This window comes from Thamnophis sirtalis, unplaced genomic scaffold (genome assembly GCF_051295495.1).
Source record: "Thamnophis sirtalis isolate CommonGarterSnake01/CBP01778 unplaced genomic scaffold, rThaSir2_p1.2 scaffold_14, whole genome shotgun sequence".
Classification (NCBI taxonomy): Eukaryota; Metazoa; Chordata; class Lepidosauria; order Squamata; family Natricidae; genus Thamnophis; species Thamnophis sirtalis.
The window spans coordinates 32,521,061-32,538,782 of NW_028261394.1; the positions used below are offsets into that span (position 1 = coordinate 32,521,061).

At 41.4% G+C, this 17,722-nt stretch overlaps 3 protein-coding genes across 5 annotated transcripts in view; all 3 read right to left on the reverse strand.

Annotated features, from left to right (window-relative positions):
* WWOX (WW domain containing oxidoreductase) overlaps positions 1-392 on the reverse strand; it is a 576,922-nt gene extending 576,530 nt beyond the window's left edge. For all 3 annotated transcript variants that reach the window (XM_087728466.1, XM_087728467.1, XM_087728468.1), the window contains exon 1: positions 225-392. In XM_087728466.1, coding sequence (XP_087584592.1) covers positions 225-331 — 107 coding nt within the window. In that variant the 5' untranslated portion in view covers positions 332-392. The remainder of the gene's footprint in view (positions 1-224) is intronic.
* Positions 393-2,875: 2,483 nt separating this feature from the next.
* Positions 2,876-8,321, reverse strand: LOC148042770 (uncharacterized). The gene is made up of 4 exons (XM_087729297.1): positions 8,228-8,321; positions 7,338-7,825; positions 3,196-3,409; positions 2,876-3,054 (listed from the first exon to the last, which is right to left on the reverse strand). The coding sequence occupies exons 1-4, from the start codon at positions 8,319-8,321 to the stop codon at positions 2,876-2,878; spliced, it is 975 nt and encodes a 324-aa protein (XP_087585423.1).
* Positions 8,322-9,090: 769 nt separating this feature from the next.
* On the reverse strand, positions 9,091-16,050 carry CLEC3A (C-type lectin domain family 3 member A). Its single transcript, XM_014056794.2, has 3 exons — positions 15,936-16,050; positions 13,809-13,892; positions 9,091-10,747 (listed from the first exon to the last, which is right to left on the reverse strand). The coding sequence occupies exons 1-3, from the start codon at positions 16,048-16,050 to the stop codon at positions 10,356-10,358; spliced, it is 591 nt and encodes a 196-aa protein (XP_013912269.2). The 3' UTR covers positions 9,091-10,355.
* Positions 16,051-17,722: the final 1,672 nt, after the last annotated feature.

A 17,722-nucleotide genomic window follows, 5' to 3' on the forward strand; every position in this document is an offset into this window, starting at 1 on the left:
TCTCCTGCATGCCTTCCCTTAGCCCACCTGCACCCCCCCCCCAAAAGTGGGCTTCGTGCAGACCTCCCCCCCCTTGGCTTCCTTGCACCCCTAGAGTCATGCAACATGACTCTTCCCCTCCTCCTCATCATCACCCCCCCTTCGGGAGCCCCATCTGCGCCCCCCACCCCCTGCCCCTCCACTCCCCACCCAGCGCCCCCCCAAAGGATGCTGCGGGGGCTCACTTGGCGTAGTAGACCCAGCCGTCCTTGGTGGTGCGCTCCTCCCAGCCGGGCGGCAGCTCCTCCTCGCTGTCGGTGTCGTCCAGCCCGGCAAACTTCAACGCCGCCATGCTCGGCTTTGCGCTCCTTGAAAAGCCACCTGAGCTCCCGCCTCACTCACCGGACAGGCGCAGCCCCTTCCCACCGCCCGGAAGGGACGCCCTTTCCGCTGAGCCCCCGCCAATCCCAGGGCGGGGAGGCCGCGAAGCTCGCTGGGAAATGGAGTCTCCGGCTTGCCAAACGCACGTGGGCACCAGACAGCTGATTGGCTGGGGCTGTTTCTGTTGCTTGCCGCGCGCGGCTCTCCTCCGCAGGTGAGCCTGCCGGGGAGGGGATGCTGGACAGGTAGAAAACGAGAGGAGGGTCTAAGGAGCTGTGGTTGGTGCAAAAAATGATAATAATAATCCCGGTAGAGTTTGCAGAAGACATTCAGGCACAACTGGGGTGGGCAATCTGACTTAGAACATAAAACATAGAACAGGATTAGAATAGAATAGAATAGAATAGAATAGAATAGAATAGAATAGAATAGAATAGAATAGAATAGAATAGAATAGAATAGAATAGAATAGAATAGAATAGAATAGAATATTGGAATGAAGACTAGAAATAGAACAGAAATGAATAGAATAGAAATAGAATAGAAAGAATAGAATAGAATATTGGAATAAAGAATAGAAATAGAACAGAAATGAGTAGAATAGAATAGAATAGAATAGAATAGAATAGAATAGAATAGAATAGGTCTGGAAGGGACCTTGGAGGTCTTCTAATCCAGCCTTCTGCTCAAGCAGGAGAATCCGGTACCATTTCAGACAGGTTTATTTATTTTATTTGTCAATCGTTTACAAGGTAATAGGTATAAGAATAAACATAGTATGAATGAAACAGGGATGAAAAATGAGTACTGAAAAGCCACCTCTTAAAAGCCACCTCCCCTTCAAAGCCTCCAGGGATGCAGCATCCACAACTTCTGAAGGCAAGCCATTCCACTTCTATATATGGGTTTTTTTTTGTCCTAATGCATTTGTTAAACAATCCTCTCCCGTATTCTCTGATACTCTTACAATAGGCTGTCAACAGTTGGAGTGGGGTGAGGTTTGGGGTTCACACGTTATATTAGCCCTTCGAGATAGTCCATGCAAGAAGCACCCACCATTTACTTTTATTATAAGGTGACGGTTATAGAGTTTTTGCAAGTCTTAGAGCATTTTCTTCATCCCTTAATTTTATTGCTCCCCAAAACTAGAGAATCACTTCTGGGGCATGGTTACTAAAAAAGCTATTAATATTCAAAATGTAGTGTAATAGTTAATTCTTTGGAAGAGTTAGGTGCCAGTCACTCTCTTTATTTATCTGAAATGGAGTAATTTGTCTGACATGGTGTAGGGTTTCCTGCCTGAGCAGGGGGCTGGACTAGAAGACCGCTAAGGTCCCTTCCAACTCGTCTAGTCTACTTTACTCTAGTCTAGTTTAGCCTACTCTAATCCCAATCTATCTCACAGGCTACTGTTAAGAGTCTAAGATGGGTAAAAACACATGCACGAATAAGTTTGACAAAAAGAGGGAAGACAAGCTGTAAACAATAAATTATTTATTTATTTCCTTCGCCGGAAGTTTCTCTGATTTTACTGATAACATTTTGTTTTACGCTGGCACATAGCAGTAGGGATGAAAATACAATGGAAGAAATGTAATAACTGAGGATGCCACCAGATGGTGCGGCATACAAAGAAATATAATGGAGTAGCCCTAGATTCCCAAGGTTATATTTTTATTTGCAAAGTAGAATGGTTCGGTGCAAACACAGATGAAAAACCATTTTGCTTTTGTGTATTTAAAGTGGCTACAGGTTGTTCTTGAGTTTTACAAGTCCAATTGGGGCAAGAACTTCTGTTGCTAAGCGGTGCGGTCGTTAAGTGAGTCCTGCTCAATTTTACACATCTTTTTTAACATGTTTTTCATTTAGCATAGCTTTCGACTTTCATTTTCTAAGAGATTTCTGAAGATAAAAATAAGAAAATAGCAACTCCCTCATTTTTTTTTATTTAATCAAAATAATTTTAAAAATCAAAATCAGAGAAAACTAGACACTGAACACACACTTAGGGAAGCTTCCAGAGATGCATATTTTTGCATCAAAGTGACTTAACTCCTACATATTGGAATCAAAGCAGAACCTAAAACTAGAATGGAATTATTTGCTTGGCTCATCCAATTTTGTAATGATCGATGTTATTAGGGTCAAAAGATAGAAGTCCTTCCCCCAGATCAGAAATATGAAATATTAAGTAACAAGAGACTTGGGTTTAAATTCACCTTTGATTAAAAAAAAAAGAGTGTCAGTATTACTTATCCAAAACATAACACAGACCTGTGGTTTAGGAACAAAATCCAGGAACCCAAAGCCCTGTAATTTTTTTTCTAAAATGAATTTGAATGAAGGTGTCTGGATGTGATTTGACTAATATCTTAATCATAATTAAGCTTGTTGATTCTGCATGTATTTTTCTTCTCCTTCTTCCTAAAATAAAAAAAAGGCTCTCCTCTTTCTTGATGTGCAGAAAAAGGCAAGAATGACCATCAATCTCAGCAGCGGCTGTCGTCCTCCCTGATCATTCAAACATGGTAGCAGATAATCCATCCTGCTTAAAATCTTCAACCACTTGTTTGGAATGCTGGATTTTAGTTGCCAGGGCCTCAAAGATATCCTGCTGATACACAGCGGTGGCCACCTTATAAATCAATTCTTCTGTTGACTCCAAACCTTTCAGGCCAAGATTAATGCCACAGCCTGCCACAGAGTGAGTTTAAAAAAAGAAAGGGAAAAAAGAGATTTTTTTTGTTGCGGCTATTTTCACACTGGACCAATGCTTCTGTCGTGTTCCAGGATAGTCAATAGTTATTTTCTTTAGCTATAGACAGAAAATCTGACCTGTGTCAAAATTCAACATTCTAGCTCCTCCACCTTCAACAGCGACCACAATATTGTCCTCCACAAGGAAAGCAGTTGCCACCCGTCGATGGGACAGCATGATTTTAAAGAGTCGGTGACTGGACCGGATACAATGGAGCATCGCCTCCCCAATCCGTGGCTCAATGTCTGTCTTATAAACATTGAAAGACTGCTGGAAGATACTTTTCATTACCTGTTAGCAAGAGAAAACCAGGCCCAAAAGCATAAATGCCCTGACATGCTCTGGATTTCACAGGCCCGCTGGCAGAACCAGATCTTCAGCGCCTTCCGGAAGAATGTCAGAGTGGGGCAATTCTAATCTCTGGGGGGGGAGGATGATCTAGAGAGAGAGACCCACCATGAAAAAGACCTTTCTTCTGGGTCCTACCAGGTGTATCTCCCTCGGGGATGGGACCTGCCACATTCCCTGCCTCCCCACTCTCATCAATCGGGTATGTCACCGTTTCCTGTTGTTTAGATCAAGAAAGCCCAGAATTATTACTGTATTTTTCAGAGTATAAGACAGACCTTTTTCCCTCAAAAAAGAGGCTGAAAATCTAGGTGCATCTTATACAGTGAATACAGCATTTTTTGCCTCCTGAAACCCCACTCCCTTCAACAAAATAACTGTGCATAGCCTTTAGGAGGTTTTCAGAGAGCTCCTGGAGGCTGGGGAGGGCAGAAATGAGCAAAAAATGAACCATTTTTTGCTCAATTTTGCCCCTTCCCCCAGCCTCCAGGAGCACTCTATAAGCCTCCTAAAGGCTATCCATGCCATTTTTGGGAGGTTTGCAGAGTACAAAACCTTTTTTAAAAAATGTGCCTCTTCAAAACCTTGATGTGTCTTATACTCCGGTGCATCTTCTACTCTGAAAAATACAGTATTTTACTACTGTAAGTAAAAACAACTCTCCTCTTCCAAGGAGGACTGAAAACTCCAGCTCCCTCTCTCCAAGCATTGCTTCACTCCTCAATCTCAATTATAAAGAGATAGGTCCCCAAAATGTTGCGTTTCTGGAAAACAGTTATGTATCTGATGTTGCTATGATTCATTTGGAGTAATGAATGAATGCAGCCGGTAGTCTAATAACAGAACATAACCTTTCAAGATGACTCATCAGTGTCTCTACAACATGCCTCATCTGCACGGAGGGAAATCAGTTCAAAAGACAGATTGTTTTTGGATCCAATATTTATATCAGAGATGCAGAATAAAATGCTAAGACAAAATAATAGATAGGTCCAGGACAAAAACATTTGTACCCTTTCCTCCCCTATTTGAATTAATTTCATTTAAACATTTAAATCTTTATTACAGTCATCGACCAGTACAGCTTTATATTGTTATTCAACCATTTAAATTGTTATTTAAGTCTGTGCTGGTTGATGACTGTAATAAAGATTTCATTGATTGATATTTAAGTCATCATAAATTATATTAGTCGTATGATTATCTTGTCATGAATTTAACAACTTTTCCATGGGAGAGGTACACACAATTCCTAGTGCAAGACCCATGCCTATTAAGGATAGGAGAAATGTCAACATTTTGCACTAAAATATGCTTAATACATACAGCAATTCACTAAATATTTGCTTCAATTTATTTTATGGGCTTTATACTGACCGATAATTGTAACATAATACATATCTATTTATTACAATATATTAGTCCCTTGTTGAGCCACTTCAACAGTCCAGCTGCAAAAGTCCACCCTAGAAGTCTGGCGATTGCATTTGTAGGCTTAGAAGGGAGGGAAGTATGTATTAAACAAGCACCTCTGATTTAGATACCCAACAGAAAACAGGAGAACCCAGATTATTGGGGGCACAAGGCTGACTCTGTAAACTGCTTAGAGAGGGGCTGTGAAGTGGTATATAAGTCTAAGTGCTATTGCTATTGCTATGATTCTGTCTTGCCAAGGTGTGAACAGAAGCAACAAATTAACCCAATGAAAAAAAATATCACTTTTCAAATCCTCTCCACCAAAAGTGGAAAAATTAGATTTCTCCAACAGTATGATATATATATATATACATATATATATGTATATAAAGTCACAACCCCTGGTATGCCCAAATATGGGAGGAAGGTCACACTTCCACTCTCTGTCTTCGGCTCGTCACAAGAGACCATCCAGACAGAAACCCAATATTTTTTACTGTTGCCTAAATATAACATATATATATGTTATATTTGCCTAAATATAACATATATATATGGTTCGAATCCCAGTAAGGATATGGCTAGCTGATGAGAGCTAAATAGCTTGAAATAGATCTATACTAGTCTTCCTTTATTTATTTATCAGCACAAATAAAAACATATATATATATATATATATATATATATATATATATATATATATATATATATATATATATATATATATATATATATATATATATATATATATATATATATATATACACACACACACACAACTATTACAGGAAAGTCTTTTTATTACTGGTTCTCATGTTCAACTTTAATTATAAACCAACAAAGCTTTCCTTAGAGTATCTGTGTGTTTTAATCTTAGCCAAATGCCCTTTGTTTGGTTTCATTTATGGAGCCATTTATCTATACAAATATGTACAATAATAATTAACTGTTCCAGTTTATAGATTGTCTCAATACCGGGTTATTATTACCTAATCAGAAAAGTCTCCCTGGACCTGTCAATTTTATGCATGATAAAGAAAGCAAGTTAGTTGTTATATCCTGGATGTACTTTAGAACGACTTGGACTTAATTCATGAAGTGGGAATCGTATATGTTACGCTTATTTTCATTTTTTTTAAATGGTATGGAATTGGTTTAGGTTTGGGAAGAATAAACATAATGTTAAACATACATGTTTATTTCTGTACTTTAAACAGGACTGTGCTTAAGGCAGAATGTAAACATTCTAAGATACGTTGTTGTTGTTGTTGTTGTGAAGTCATGTCCTACCCATTATGACCCCATGGACAATGTTCCTCCAGGCCTTCCTGTCCTCTACCATCCCCTGGAGTCCATTTAAGCTCCCGCCTACTGCTTCAGTGACTCCATCCAGCCACCTCATTCTCTATCATCACCTTCTTCTTTTGCCCTCAATCGTTCCCAGCATTAGACTCTTCTCCAGTGAGTCCTTCCTTCTCATTAGGTGGCAAAATATTTGAGTTTCCTCTTCAGGATCTGGCCTTCTAAAGAGCAGTCAGGGTTATCTCTTCTAGGACTGACCAGTTTGATGGCCTTGCAGTCCAAGGGACTCACATGATTCTTCTCCAGCACCACAGTTCAAAGGCCTCAATTTTTTGGTGCTGTCTTTCTTATGGTCCAAATTTCAAGCCATACATTGCAAGTGGGAAAATCAAAGCCTTGACTATATGATTCTAAGATATACTGTAGCCTTTTTATAATTTTCAACATCCCAAACTCTTCTCCCATAAACAAATAAACAAGCATGTCTCCTTCCCCCAAAAGATGATTTACACTGAGTGAGAATAACAGTGAAACTGGGATAGCAAATCTCAGTAAATATTGTGCAACTTTTAAAAGAACTTCTAAACCAGCAATGTCGACTGATTTGCTGGGATGAGGACATCAAGTTGAAGAAAGTTAGTCCAAAGCTATGCAGCACAATACAATGTCCTCCCTCTCCACATCCCCAAAAGTAAGAATGGACAACTGTGGTCCCAGAATTCTTGCTTTGAGGCTCCTCAACCAACTCAGGTGATACATGTTCATCTTCTTTGCAGCCTCATCACCCACCCCCCTGTTTATGTGCAACCCTCAGCCACCAAGAAGCTGTCTTCCTATAGTATTTATTTTACTTATTTATTTTTATTTATTCATTATAATTTGTGAAACAGAAACAAAAACAGGAATAATATAAAAAATACAATGACAGGGACGATAGGGACATTAGTGCGCTTATGCACGCCCCCCCCCCCTCTATGGACCTCTTAAGTATAAAGTGAGGTTCACGGAAGTGAATTGGTGACTAAAACTGTGAAAATTATCTTCTAACAGCAGGATCTCTGCAATGATTGGCCACTAAAATTGGCTTTATCTTTTACAAACCGGGTGGAGAGAGACATGCATAAATGCTCAGAGACATTTATTCTATCTTTGCCTCCTCTCCCTCACTCATCTTGGTGCCCAGCAAGATCCGGAGAGCCAAGTGCTTCCTGTGCTGCTCCAGAATGCAGAGCAGGTGCTCCTGGAAGATGCCCACCTTGATGAAGAAATGCCCCTTGTTCCAGCAGCCTTCCAGGTTGCCGAAGTCCACCCCCAGCCCCAACAGGAATCGGGGGTCAAGGGCGATCTGCCGGGGCCGGCAGAGGGCGGCGCGGGGGCGCGCATGCAGGAGCGTCAGCTTCAGCACTTTGCCCGAGCGGAGAGCGACCAGGGAGGCCGTCAGTCTTACCGGGCCGGCGCCCACCACCAGCAGCGAGACCTTGGCTCTGCCCCGGCGCACGGCGTCCACACTTAGCTTCAGCGCCACGAAAAGCGCCAGGGCCAGCAGCGTATTCACCCCGACCTCCGCCGACAGGTGCTCAAAACTCTGAAGTCTCCAGGCTGCCGCCTTCCATTTCCAGCTGAGTTGGGGACTATTCCAACCTGCCAGGTTTTAACTCCCGTGTGCGCCTGTCGAGTTTACTCTGTCATTGTTCGTTTGAAGGTTATAAGAAGGCAAAACAAGAGGACGGAACTTCTTTTCTAAAAAAAAGTTTTTTTAATTCTCTTACATACAATTATAGGTATACATCCGCATAGTTATTCTTCTTCTTTACATTTGTCATTCTTATACATTTGTTATTCCAGGTTATAATATACAGTTTGGATTGCTTTAACACCATCTTATTTCCCCTTTCTTTTCCTCCTCCCTCCTTTCTCTACTTCTTCCTTCCTCCTCTTCTTCCCCTTCCTTCTTCCCTTACCTCTCCCCTACTCCTACTCTTCCTCTTTCCCTTTCTACTCTTCCTCCTTTTCTTTCTCTCCCTTCCATTCTCATCTCCTTACCTCTTTCTTCCTTCTTCTTAAGGAGCCACCAACTAGTTAGATCTTCTGAAAAGGAAATCGGTAGGGATACCCAAAGGCACACTATTCCTGACATAGCTACTGAACTGACTCATACTTCTGGGCTCACACCGTGCAATAAGTTGTAAATTAACCCAATCAGTTGAGTTCATACCACACAGTAAGTGATCAAGTAACTAAACAAGCTTAAAATCAACCCAGCTGAGCCAACCGTGTCAAAGCAGCCTTCAGACCTTTAACCAACCCACTTAAGCATAATGTGCAAGCACAGATTACCTAGAGGTAATCAGTCTGGATTAACTTATCAAGTATCATGATTCCAGTTGGTTTCACCCAACATTTTAGATCAGGTTAAAATGAGATTTGTAGTTCAGGGGACAGCGTGTTGTGGTAGAACCTTATCTTTACACTTGATTAAGCCGAGCCATCACCATTAAGACTTCTTATGAATATTCTGGATGCAATTTAATGCCAAGCCATACCAACTCATAGCTGCAGCCTGACTTTTTACCAAAATGGTAGGGTAGAATGAAATGGAATGAAATAAAATTGAATGAGAGTAACTGGAGCTTGCTACAAGATATCCTAAGGCTATGGTTACGGTGAAGGGACTTTAGGGAATAAAGCAAGAATGAAATTGAAATTTATATTATAGAATTTCAATTGGTTGATTTAGTGTGTGTGTGTGTAGAGATAGAGAGAGCATACACATAAAGGGTTTTTTTTTTGTTTTTTTCTGTGTTATGGCTATGGGTTTTACTGTGACTGTGAGACACCCCAAATATTTAAGATGGACAACCATATGAATCTTTTAAACAAACAAATAAATAAAATTACAACCAATATTTAGTGCTGTTAAAAATAACTTTATTAAATGTTATGAAGTTTATAGAAAAAGATCTATCTGGGCTAGCAGTAAAGCATGTTGAGAGATTACATTTTAGAGGCTAGGGTTATCTATTGATTGACAATTGAAGATGCTATTCAGTATTACAAGACTTGGTTTTTATCCTTCTCCTACAATAATTTTAAACATTCATTTCTATAGATGGAGATATATATCAAACATTAGAAAATTTTCCTGGTTCAAATATAACAAGAAGATAAAAGACTTAAACTTGGACTTTAAAAGTAAAATATTCTATAAAAGACATACTGTCCTCTCAAGGACAATGCATTTCAATCTTCAATTAGATCGATGGGACGGTGGGTGGATTAAACCAAAATGTTTAACCAAGATATGAATTCATTTCCCAAGAAATAGGGTGGTCTATCAAGATTCAGTCCAAGAACCAGATTATAAAAGTTGAGCTGGGAAGGAGAAGAGTGATCAAGTAACTAGAGAAAATTAGAATGATTCACAAGCGAAATAATGCAATGAGAAGAAGCACAATGCATCTCATTGGTTTAACTAGACAAAGCTGAACATATCTCACTCTAAATAGACAAGGGATCTTAGGAGCATGTCTGCTACAATTCAAGGCCCATCAAATCCATGTTCAAACAGCAGGCTAATCTCAGAAAGACTCCAGAAACTCCAACTCAACTGCCTATCTATGATCATTCTATTATCAGTCTTGGAAGCCATCTTTGCATTGGGCCCCAATACATATTGCCACATATTCAATCATATTCTATTGTGGGAAACTGGGAGGGGGGATTGTATGGAGCATGGGAGATATGTAGCCATAATAACATTACTTCTCAGAGAGTCAAAGTCATTTTGTCCCTGCACCTGGACTGACCTGGATGGGAGGAATTTTCCTTCGTGGCAGTGACTGATTGGACCATGTGATGGACTTGGGGGTGTTGGGGCAGGGTCTTGAACTTTCAACTGAGTGGGAGAAACCTGGAAGCTTTCAGATTTGGTTTTCCCAGATGTGCCAACATGGCTTCTTTAATAAATTTGAATTTTGAAGACACTCTAGCCTCAGATTCTTATTTGATGGAGGATGCTATATGGAACCCTGACATCCATTTTTTCTCCCTCCAACCACGAGCAGCTAAGAACTTCACTCCCAGAATTGCAATAGATATTTTCCTCCAGATTGGCAAGTCTCACAAGCTGTCATTTCAGCACATCTTCCAACAGCCGTGGTTGGAAAGAGGTCTAAGGGATCAGGAATTCGCAAACGTAGCGTTTAACAGTACGGCAAACCTCATCTGCCCATTTTCCTTGACCTGGCTGGGAAAACAAGACACAGTTCTCACGCTTCCCCCCGTTAGGTTGTGAACGGTCCCAGTTGACGTAATTCAAGACCATTCCGTTGACATCCACAAATTTGCCTTCGTTTACCATGTCGGTGACACCAAGCCAAAAGTCTGCCACCCCCGGCAAGCTCTTCTTGCTGTATTCTCTCAGGGCTGTGGTTTCATCTCCATCTCTGGGAATAGCGAGGGTCCCACCTTTGGCAATGCAGTCTTCATTGGCTTCATGGAAATGTTTTGCGCCTTCAGAAACCAGGTAGCATTTTTTGTGGATCTTCGTTCCACGGAGGCAGACTGTGAATGGAATGAAAAGCACACATGGAATAGAGTGTTGGAAGAAATGTCCTTCTGGGTTCAGTTTCAAGGGTGGAGAAAGACACTGGAAACATGGAGACTGTTTGGAAAGATGGCTTTTAATGGTTGACCACATGGTTTAAGGTCCTGGGGGGCGGGGGGGAAGGGAAGAGATGCTGAGAGTGCCCTGGTTTTATGCCCTGAGTTTTTGAATTTGAGTTTGTATTCTGATTGGTTGTCAGACTCCTATGGGGCCATGCAGGGGCAACTCTGTAGGCTGTCCTGAGTCCCAAGCTTGGTTGACTCTTGGTGGATGGTGATGTAATCAAAGGGCTTTGGGATTCCTATTATGGCTCTACTTGAAAGAGATAGATCTTTGTTATGTGGAATAGATTAGCTCAGGCCTTAATGGGCCATTGACAAAGGTGTGTGGGAGGGTGTGTTTCTGCCTCCCTTTTAGGAGAAATATTCTGTCCTTTCAATATTCCCCAAAATATCTCACTTTCCCAGGAGAGGGGTGGGTGCTAACTTCCTACAAGAGAGAGCCCTCAATTTACATCCACAGTTGGCACCAAAATTTCCATTGCTAAGCAAAGCAGCTATTTGGTGAGTCATGCACAATTTTACGAATATGTGGCTTTTTTTGGATAGAAGGCATATTTCTGCCCATTTTAAAGCTGCCCTGATAGTAACATCACTGTTCTTTTTTCTTTGACCCACTGTCATCAAAAAGTGCTTCCTTTTAGCTCTTCTGAATCTCCTTCCCTATGGCTTCATCAGACATCTGGGTTAAAATTGTACAATAAAAAAATGTTTGAGAGCAAAGCGAGGGCACGCATGCAAAATACTGAGCCCCCAGTAATACTGGGAGAAACCCACCCCTATTTCCCAGCAAAGGTGGTTCCTATTTTTCTACTTGCATTTTTACGTGCTTTCAAACTGCTAGGTTGGGAGAAACTGCGACAAGTAACGGGAGCTCACTCAGTTATGTGGCACTAGGGATTCGAACCAGTGAACTGCGATCTTTCTGATCAACAAGCTCAGCGTCTTAGCCACTGAGGCACCATGTCCTATCCTCTGTGTAGATAGACTGTTACATTATTTTCAGGATTTTTTTTCCTGATTACTTCTCTAGTTACTGGCTCCAAATGGAATTTAAGCATAGTTAAAAGATTTAATAGTTTCATTCACAACATATTTACTTTGGAATGTCAATTTCAATTAGGATTTTTTTGGCTTAGTGTACTAGGTAAACCCATACTGTTGGTTTAATTTATGCTTCAATGGACAGTACAAAGGTTGGTGAGGAAGGAAGGGAAATGCATGAAGTAATGATCACATTCAGAAGCTATATATTTCCCCAGTTTATCTCCTCTTTTTTCCCCAAGCAAATGAGCATATTTCCAGAGTCCTGCCTATATCTTGCTTTTAAAAAGAATGAAAATAAACATTATGGACCCAGAAATATTCTTTAGAAGTTAAATATGATACTGGGAGATCATTTTGAGCACTATTTTGGAATAGATGGGCATTAATATCAAATATTGTGGTCTGCCGGTGGCCTGCAGAGCTGGCAACAGAGTTGGTCAGTGAGGATGTTGGGAGGAACATGGGCCAGTCTTGGAGTCTGGGGAAGGCTCGGAAGAGGGTTCTGCATTGAAGGAAGAGAGGGGGCCAGGGCCACCTGGTAGATATATGCTAGCAATAGCAATAGCAGTTAAACTTATATACCGCTTCAAAGGGCTTTCAGCCCTCTCTAAGCAGTTTACAGAGTCAGCATATCGCCCCCACAGTCTGGGTCCTCATTTTACCCGCCTCGGAAGGATGGAAGGCTGAGTCAACCCTGAGCCGGTGAGATTTGAACTGCTGAACTGCAAATAACAGTCAGCTGAAGTGGCTGCAGTACAGCACTCTAACCACTGCTCCACATGCTGCCTCTGAAGACTCCAGAGTCTGATATCAGTGAAGCAGAAGAACCGTGTGAGCCTGTTCACCGTTTGCGCATGTGCAGAACTGCCAGAAGGCAAGAACAGTTAAGACAAAAAGGGGGGACTCGGGAGTTAGGCTTGGAGATGTTTGGTCCCTCCCATAAGACATGAAAGAGGAGCAAACGGAGGTGAGCCTTTGCAGTAAGCAATCTGTTCATCTAGTCGGTTCAATCTCTGAGAAATCCTGTTTGACTCTGTGCTCCATTTGGCCTTGCAAAACTAATTGGCAATTAGTCTCTGGCAGTGCTTCAAGGGAGATAAAGCTGGGTGCTTATCAACATTACCCTGAAAGACTGTGGGAACTCGAGCAGACATCTGTTGGGATCTTTACAATCTGTTTGTGAATCATTATGGGCTCTGAATGACCATAATTCACAGCCATTTAAATAAAAGAGGGATTCCGGGACTAAGATTGTGATTTATGCTTTCTCGGGAAGCTACGTCACAACATCAAGCCTGCCCTGTAGGCAAAACATTCATTGAGTCCCAGTCCTTCCACCTTCTATAAATATTTTTTTTTTAAATTATTTCTGTAAATCTACAGGGCCATGTTATTCCTCTGTTAGAAGATTTGGTCTTGAAGGCAGTAATAGAGGAGATGAAAGCAACTTGGGAATGTTATTTGTACTATTTCAGCTTGGAGAAAACAGCCCCTTCTGGTACACCTCACTGGCTTCAGAGTATACCACAAAAGAAAAGAAGTGTCTATATTGACATGAGAGTGGGGAAAGCTAGCAGGAAATGAGAGTCTCCTTGGCTGTTCATGGAAGGCAAGATCTGTAGCCTCCATTGATTTAGTCTTGCAATCTGCCAAAGTAAAGTCAATCCAGTGCTTAGCAAATAAGTCCCAGACCAGGGATTCTTCAAGGGTCTTTTAAATCACCTTTTCAGCATCCCACAGGATGAATAGCATTTAGTGCAACAGGAAATGAAATCATATTTGCCATAGTCTCCTCTCCATCCCCATATTAAAACTCTACTAGTACCGTAGTTAAGCTCAGGCGGCAACTGAAAAATAGATCATGTACAAAGATGCTTATCGCAGCCTTTTCTGGAGGTGAAAGGAAACTTACCTGTTTGTAAGGCTTGCATTTCTTTTAGGGCATTTACCTCTTTCCAAAGCTTGTCAATTTGACTCTTAAGGTCACCATTTTTCTCTTAAATAGGTAGAAATAGGTAGAGATTAGTACATTTATTAACACTGAAATATTACTATTGTTTGAATCCAGGCATATTATTTTTAGGAGGCACACATATGATTACATTTTTGATATTCTTCATTATATATAGGAGTGGAAATCAAAGGAAGATAATCCTAAAAAAAATGTATTTAAAGTTGCAGGCTGATGCCGCATGATGCCTGCATGCTCTTAATAGCTTTTTAGAATCAGACCATTGTACAATAATAAAGAGTTACAATTCTATAGATAATTATCTAACACAAACATTATTCAAGTGTGTTTTTGTATGTGTGTTTGTAATATGTATGTGTTTGAATGTGTATTCTAGATAGATAGATAGATAGATAGATAGATAGATAGATAGATAGATAGATAGATAGATAGATAGATGGTAGATGTGTAGGTAGGTAGGTAGGTAGGTAGGTAGGTAAGTAGATAGGTAGGTAGGTAGGTAGGTAGGTAGGTAGGTAGGTAGAGGGTAGATGTGTAGATGGATGGATAGGTAGGTAGGTAGGTAGGTAGCAGGGGTGGGTTTCTCGCCCCGTTCCAACCGGTTCAGTTGGAACGGGGCCGGCGGCGTCCTCGTGCACGCGTGCGGTGCACGCATGCGTACTAGCGTCTGCACGACGCTCCAGCTGCTCCTGGAGGATCGTGCAGGTGCTGTATGCGTCCTGCGCATGCGTAGAAGCGCAGAACTCGTCAAAACTGGGTAAGGACCGCGGGCGGGCGCACCCTTTGCCGTTCCCAGAAGTTACTTACTTCCGGGTTCGCCGACCAACCGGTTCGCAGGGACTGCCGTGAACCGGTTGAAACCCACCCCTGGTAGGTAGGTAGGTAGGTAGGTAGGTAGGTAGGTAGGTAGGTAGGTAGATAGATAGATAGATAGATAGATAGATAGATAGATGATAGATAGATAGATAGATAGATAGATAGATAGATAGATAGATAGATAGATAGTTATATGATAAAGATATAGAGAGAGATGAGAGAGAGAGACGTGGGTAGGTAGGTGGGTAGGTAGATGGATAGATGGGTAGATGGGTGGATGTGTGGAAGGATGGATGATGGATGATAGATAGATAGATAGATAGATAGATAGATAGATAGATAGATAGATAGATAGATGATAAAGATATAGAGAGAGATGAGAGAGAGAGAGGTAGGTAGGTAGGTAGGTAGGTAGGTAGGTAGGTAGGTAGGTGGGTAGGTAGATGGGTAGATGGATGGATGGATGGATGGATGATAGATAGATAGATAGATAGATAGATAGATAGATAGATGATAGATAGATAGATAGATAGATAGATAGATAGATAGATAGATAGATAGATAGATAGATAGTTATATGATAAAGATATAGAGAGAGATGAGAGAGAGAGACGTGGGTAGGTAGGTGGGTAGGTAGATGGATAGATGGGTGGATGGGTGGATGTGTGGATGGATGGATGATGGATGATAGATAGATAGATAGATAGATAGATAGATAGATAGATAGATAGATAGATAGATAGATAGATAATAAAGATATAGAGAGAGATGAGAGAGAGAGAGGTAGGTAGGTGGGTAGGTAGATGGATGGATGGATGGATGGATGGATGGATGGATGGATGGATGGATGGATGATAGATAGATAGATAGATAGATAGATAGATAGATAGATAGATAGATAGATAGATAGACAGACAGACAGACAGACAGACAAACACTTATATGACTATGTTAAAAACCTACTGCACTTTGTACAAATGAGTCCCATAGTTCCTTCTATTTATTCATACAATATCTGCATCTATAGGCCATCCACTCATAGGAAGAAAGCATAACCAGGTCTTCAACTCATTGAATAAATGGGCTTTATATTTATATTTCCAAAGATACAGTATCAGCCATTTAGCTATAATGGGGAGGACACAGAAAATCCATTTACATTGTCCAGTTCCCAAATTCCCTTTCCCAGGTGTGTAATTCAAAACAATATTATCCTTGTGACATTTTCACCTTTGTGACTCTATCACTTACCTTTGATTTTCCGCTTGGCGTGCTTATTTGTCTTGAAGGGGGAAGCTTGGCCAGTCACTAGATCCAGCAAAACTACAGTTATGAAAAGGAAAACCAGACACACTCTGGGCTTCATGTCTCTTCAGACGATGAGCAAGAGCAGCCAGTTAGCAATTCGGAGAGTTCACATCCCAGTAGAACTGCCCTTGGCTACCTTTATAAAAAGTGCAGTGAGGAATTGGCTCCGCTTCTTGTTTACGAAATGAATGAAATGCCTCATCGGGCTTCCTCATGAAGTGCCCTGTTGTTCTTAGAATAACGGACACCTCCCTTCTGACTCCCATTTCCTGTCAGGTCTGGACATTCAGTGCATCAGGGTTGTTAACCCAAGATTAACTTGTAGCTTTGGAAGAAATGAGTATTGGTAAATAGGCCCTTGGGGCAGCAGCTGCCTTTATAACAGGAGGCTGGCAATTGGAGTCCTTGGGCCAAATGCAGCCATTGGCTAAATTTCATAGGAACTTCAATGCCAGGGTTCCAAGTAACATCCCCAATGAAAGAAGGCTCCGATGTTTGAGTTTCTGTTGTGCTCCAGCCCCAGTCTACAGAGCTGGCAGCAGAGTCGGACAGTGAGGAGGTTGAGGAGGAACAGGGGCAGTAGTGGACTCCTACCGGTTCAGACTGGTTTAGCCGAACGACTAGTGGTTTGGCGGCTTGGGTCGCCAGAACCGGCAATGACCCAGCCTGCCATGCCCCCAAACTGGATTTCCAAATTGTCCAGTAACTCTGACTCCTACCAACTTCATTTGTGTCATTTTCTCAGCAAAGGGGTTCAACGTAACCTTGGAATTTTCTGTTGCTCTAATATCCACCAATTAGCCAAGTTTAATCCTTGCTTACTGTAAAATAGGAATTTGAAACCCTCCAAACCAGGTTTGAAGTGGCCAGATTCTGTGCAGCAGCACTGGGGATTAGTTGTGAACACGTGTCTTCTCCACCATAGTTATGTTACATAACAAATGTGACAAACCCTTTGCACTGCTCAGTCCTTTCCCTTTTAGCATTGGACCTACAATGGGCCACACAGTTTATGGATCGTAATTGTAGTATAGTCAGACCATGTAAAATTGACAGACTGGATTTTATTATAGATTTTAGTTGTTATTTATTATTTTATACTAAAAAATTTAATTGTATATTTACTGTTTTTATTTGTTCTGGTCTAAGACTGTAATAATAAATTGATCTGAATTGAACTGAAGCTGCCTAAGATCCTTCCAAGGGACGCAGTGGCTCAGTGGCTAAGACGCTGAGTTTGTCGATCAAAAAGGTTAGCAGTTCAGCGATTCGAATCGCTAGTGCTGTTTAACTAAGTGAACTCCCGTTACTTGTCCCAGCTTCTGCCAACCTAGCAGTTCGAAAGCTGCAAGTAGAAAAATAGGGACCACTTTGGTGGGAAGGTAGCAGTGTTCCATGTGCCTTCAGCGTTTAGTCATGTTGGCCACATGACCACGGAGACGTCTTCAGACAGTACTGGGTCTTCGGCTTTGAAACCGAGATGAGCACCGCCCCCTAGAGTTGGGAATGACTAGTACACATGTGCAAGGGGAATCTTTACCTTTACCTTTTGAAGTTCCTTCCTGAAGTTCCTGTGAGAGGGAGAGAGAAAGAGCGAGAGGGGAGGGAGGGTGGGAGGGAGAGAAAGAGAGAAAGAGAGAGAGAGAGACTTGTAAGCCATTTAATTTAGTTTAATTCTGCCTGTACTGTCCCCTGTCCCATTAACTTATTGTAGAGTGGAAACTTCACAA

Bases quoted from the DNA above. Each gene is read 5' to 3' on its own strand.
- CLEC3A (XM_014056794.2), bottom strand. From the start codon at position 16,050: ATGAAGCCCAGAGTGTGTCTGGTTTTCCTTTTCATAACTGTAGTTTTG. The intron at 13,893-15,935 runs GTAAGTGATAGA...TACCTATTTAAG, and splicing joins CGCCAAGCGGAAAATCAAAG to AGAAAAATGGTGACCTTAAG. The intron at 10,748-13,808 runs GTAAGTTTCCTT...TTCCATTCACAG, and splicing joins AATGCAAGCCTTACAAACAG to TCTGCCTCCGTGGAACGAAG.
- LOC148042770 (XM_087729297.1), bottom strand. From the start codon at position 8,321: ATGTCAGGAATAGTGTGCCTTTGGGTATCCCTACCGATTTCCTTTTCA. The intron at 7,826-8,227 runs GTAAGGAGATGA...AAAACCTGGCAG, and splicing joins TAAGAAGAAGGAAGAAAGAG to GTTGGAATAGTCCCCAACTC. The intron at 3,055-3,195 runs GTCAGATTTTCT...ACTCTGTGGCAG, and splicing joins AATGTTGAATTTTGACACAG to GCTGTGGCATTAATCTTGGC.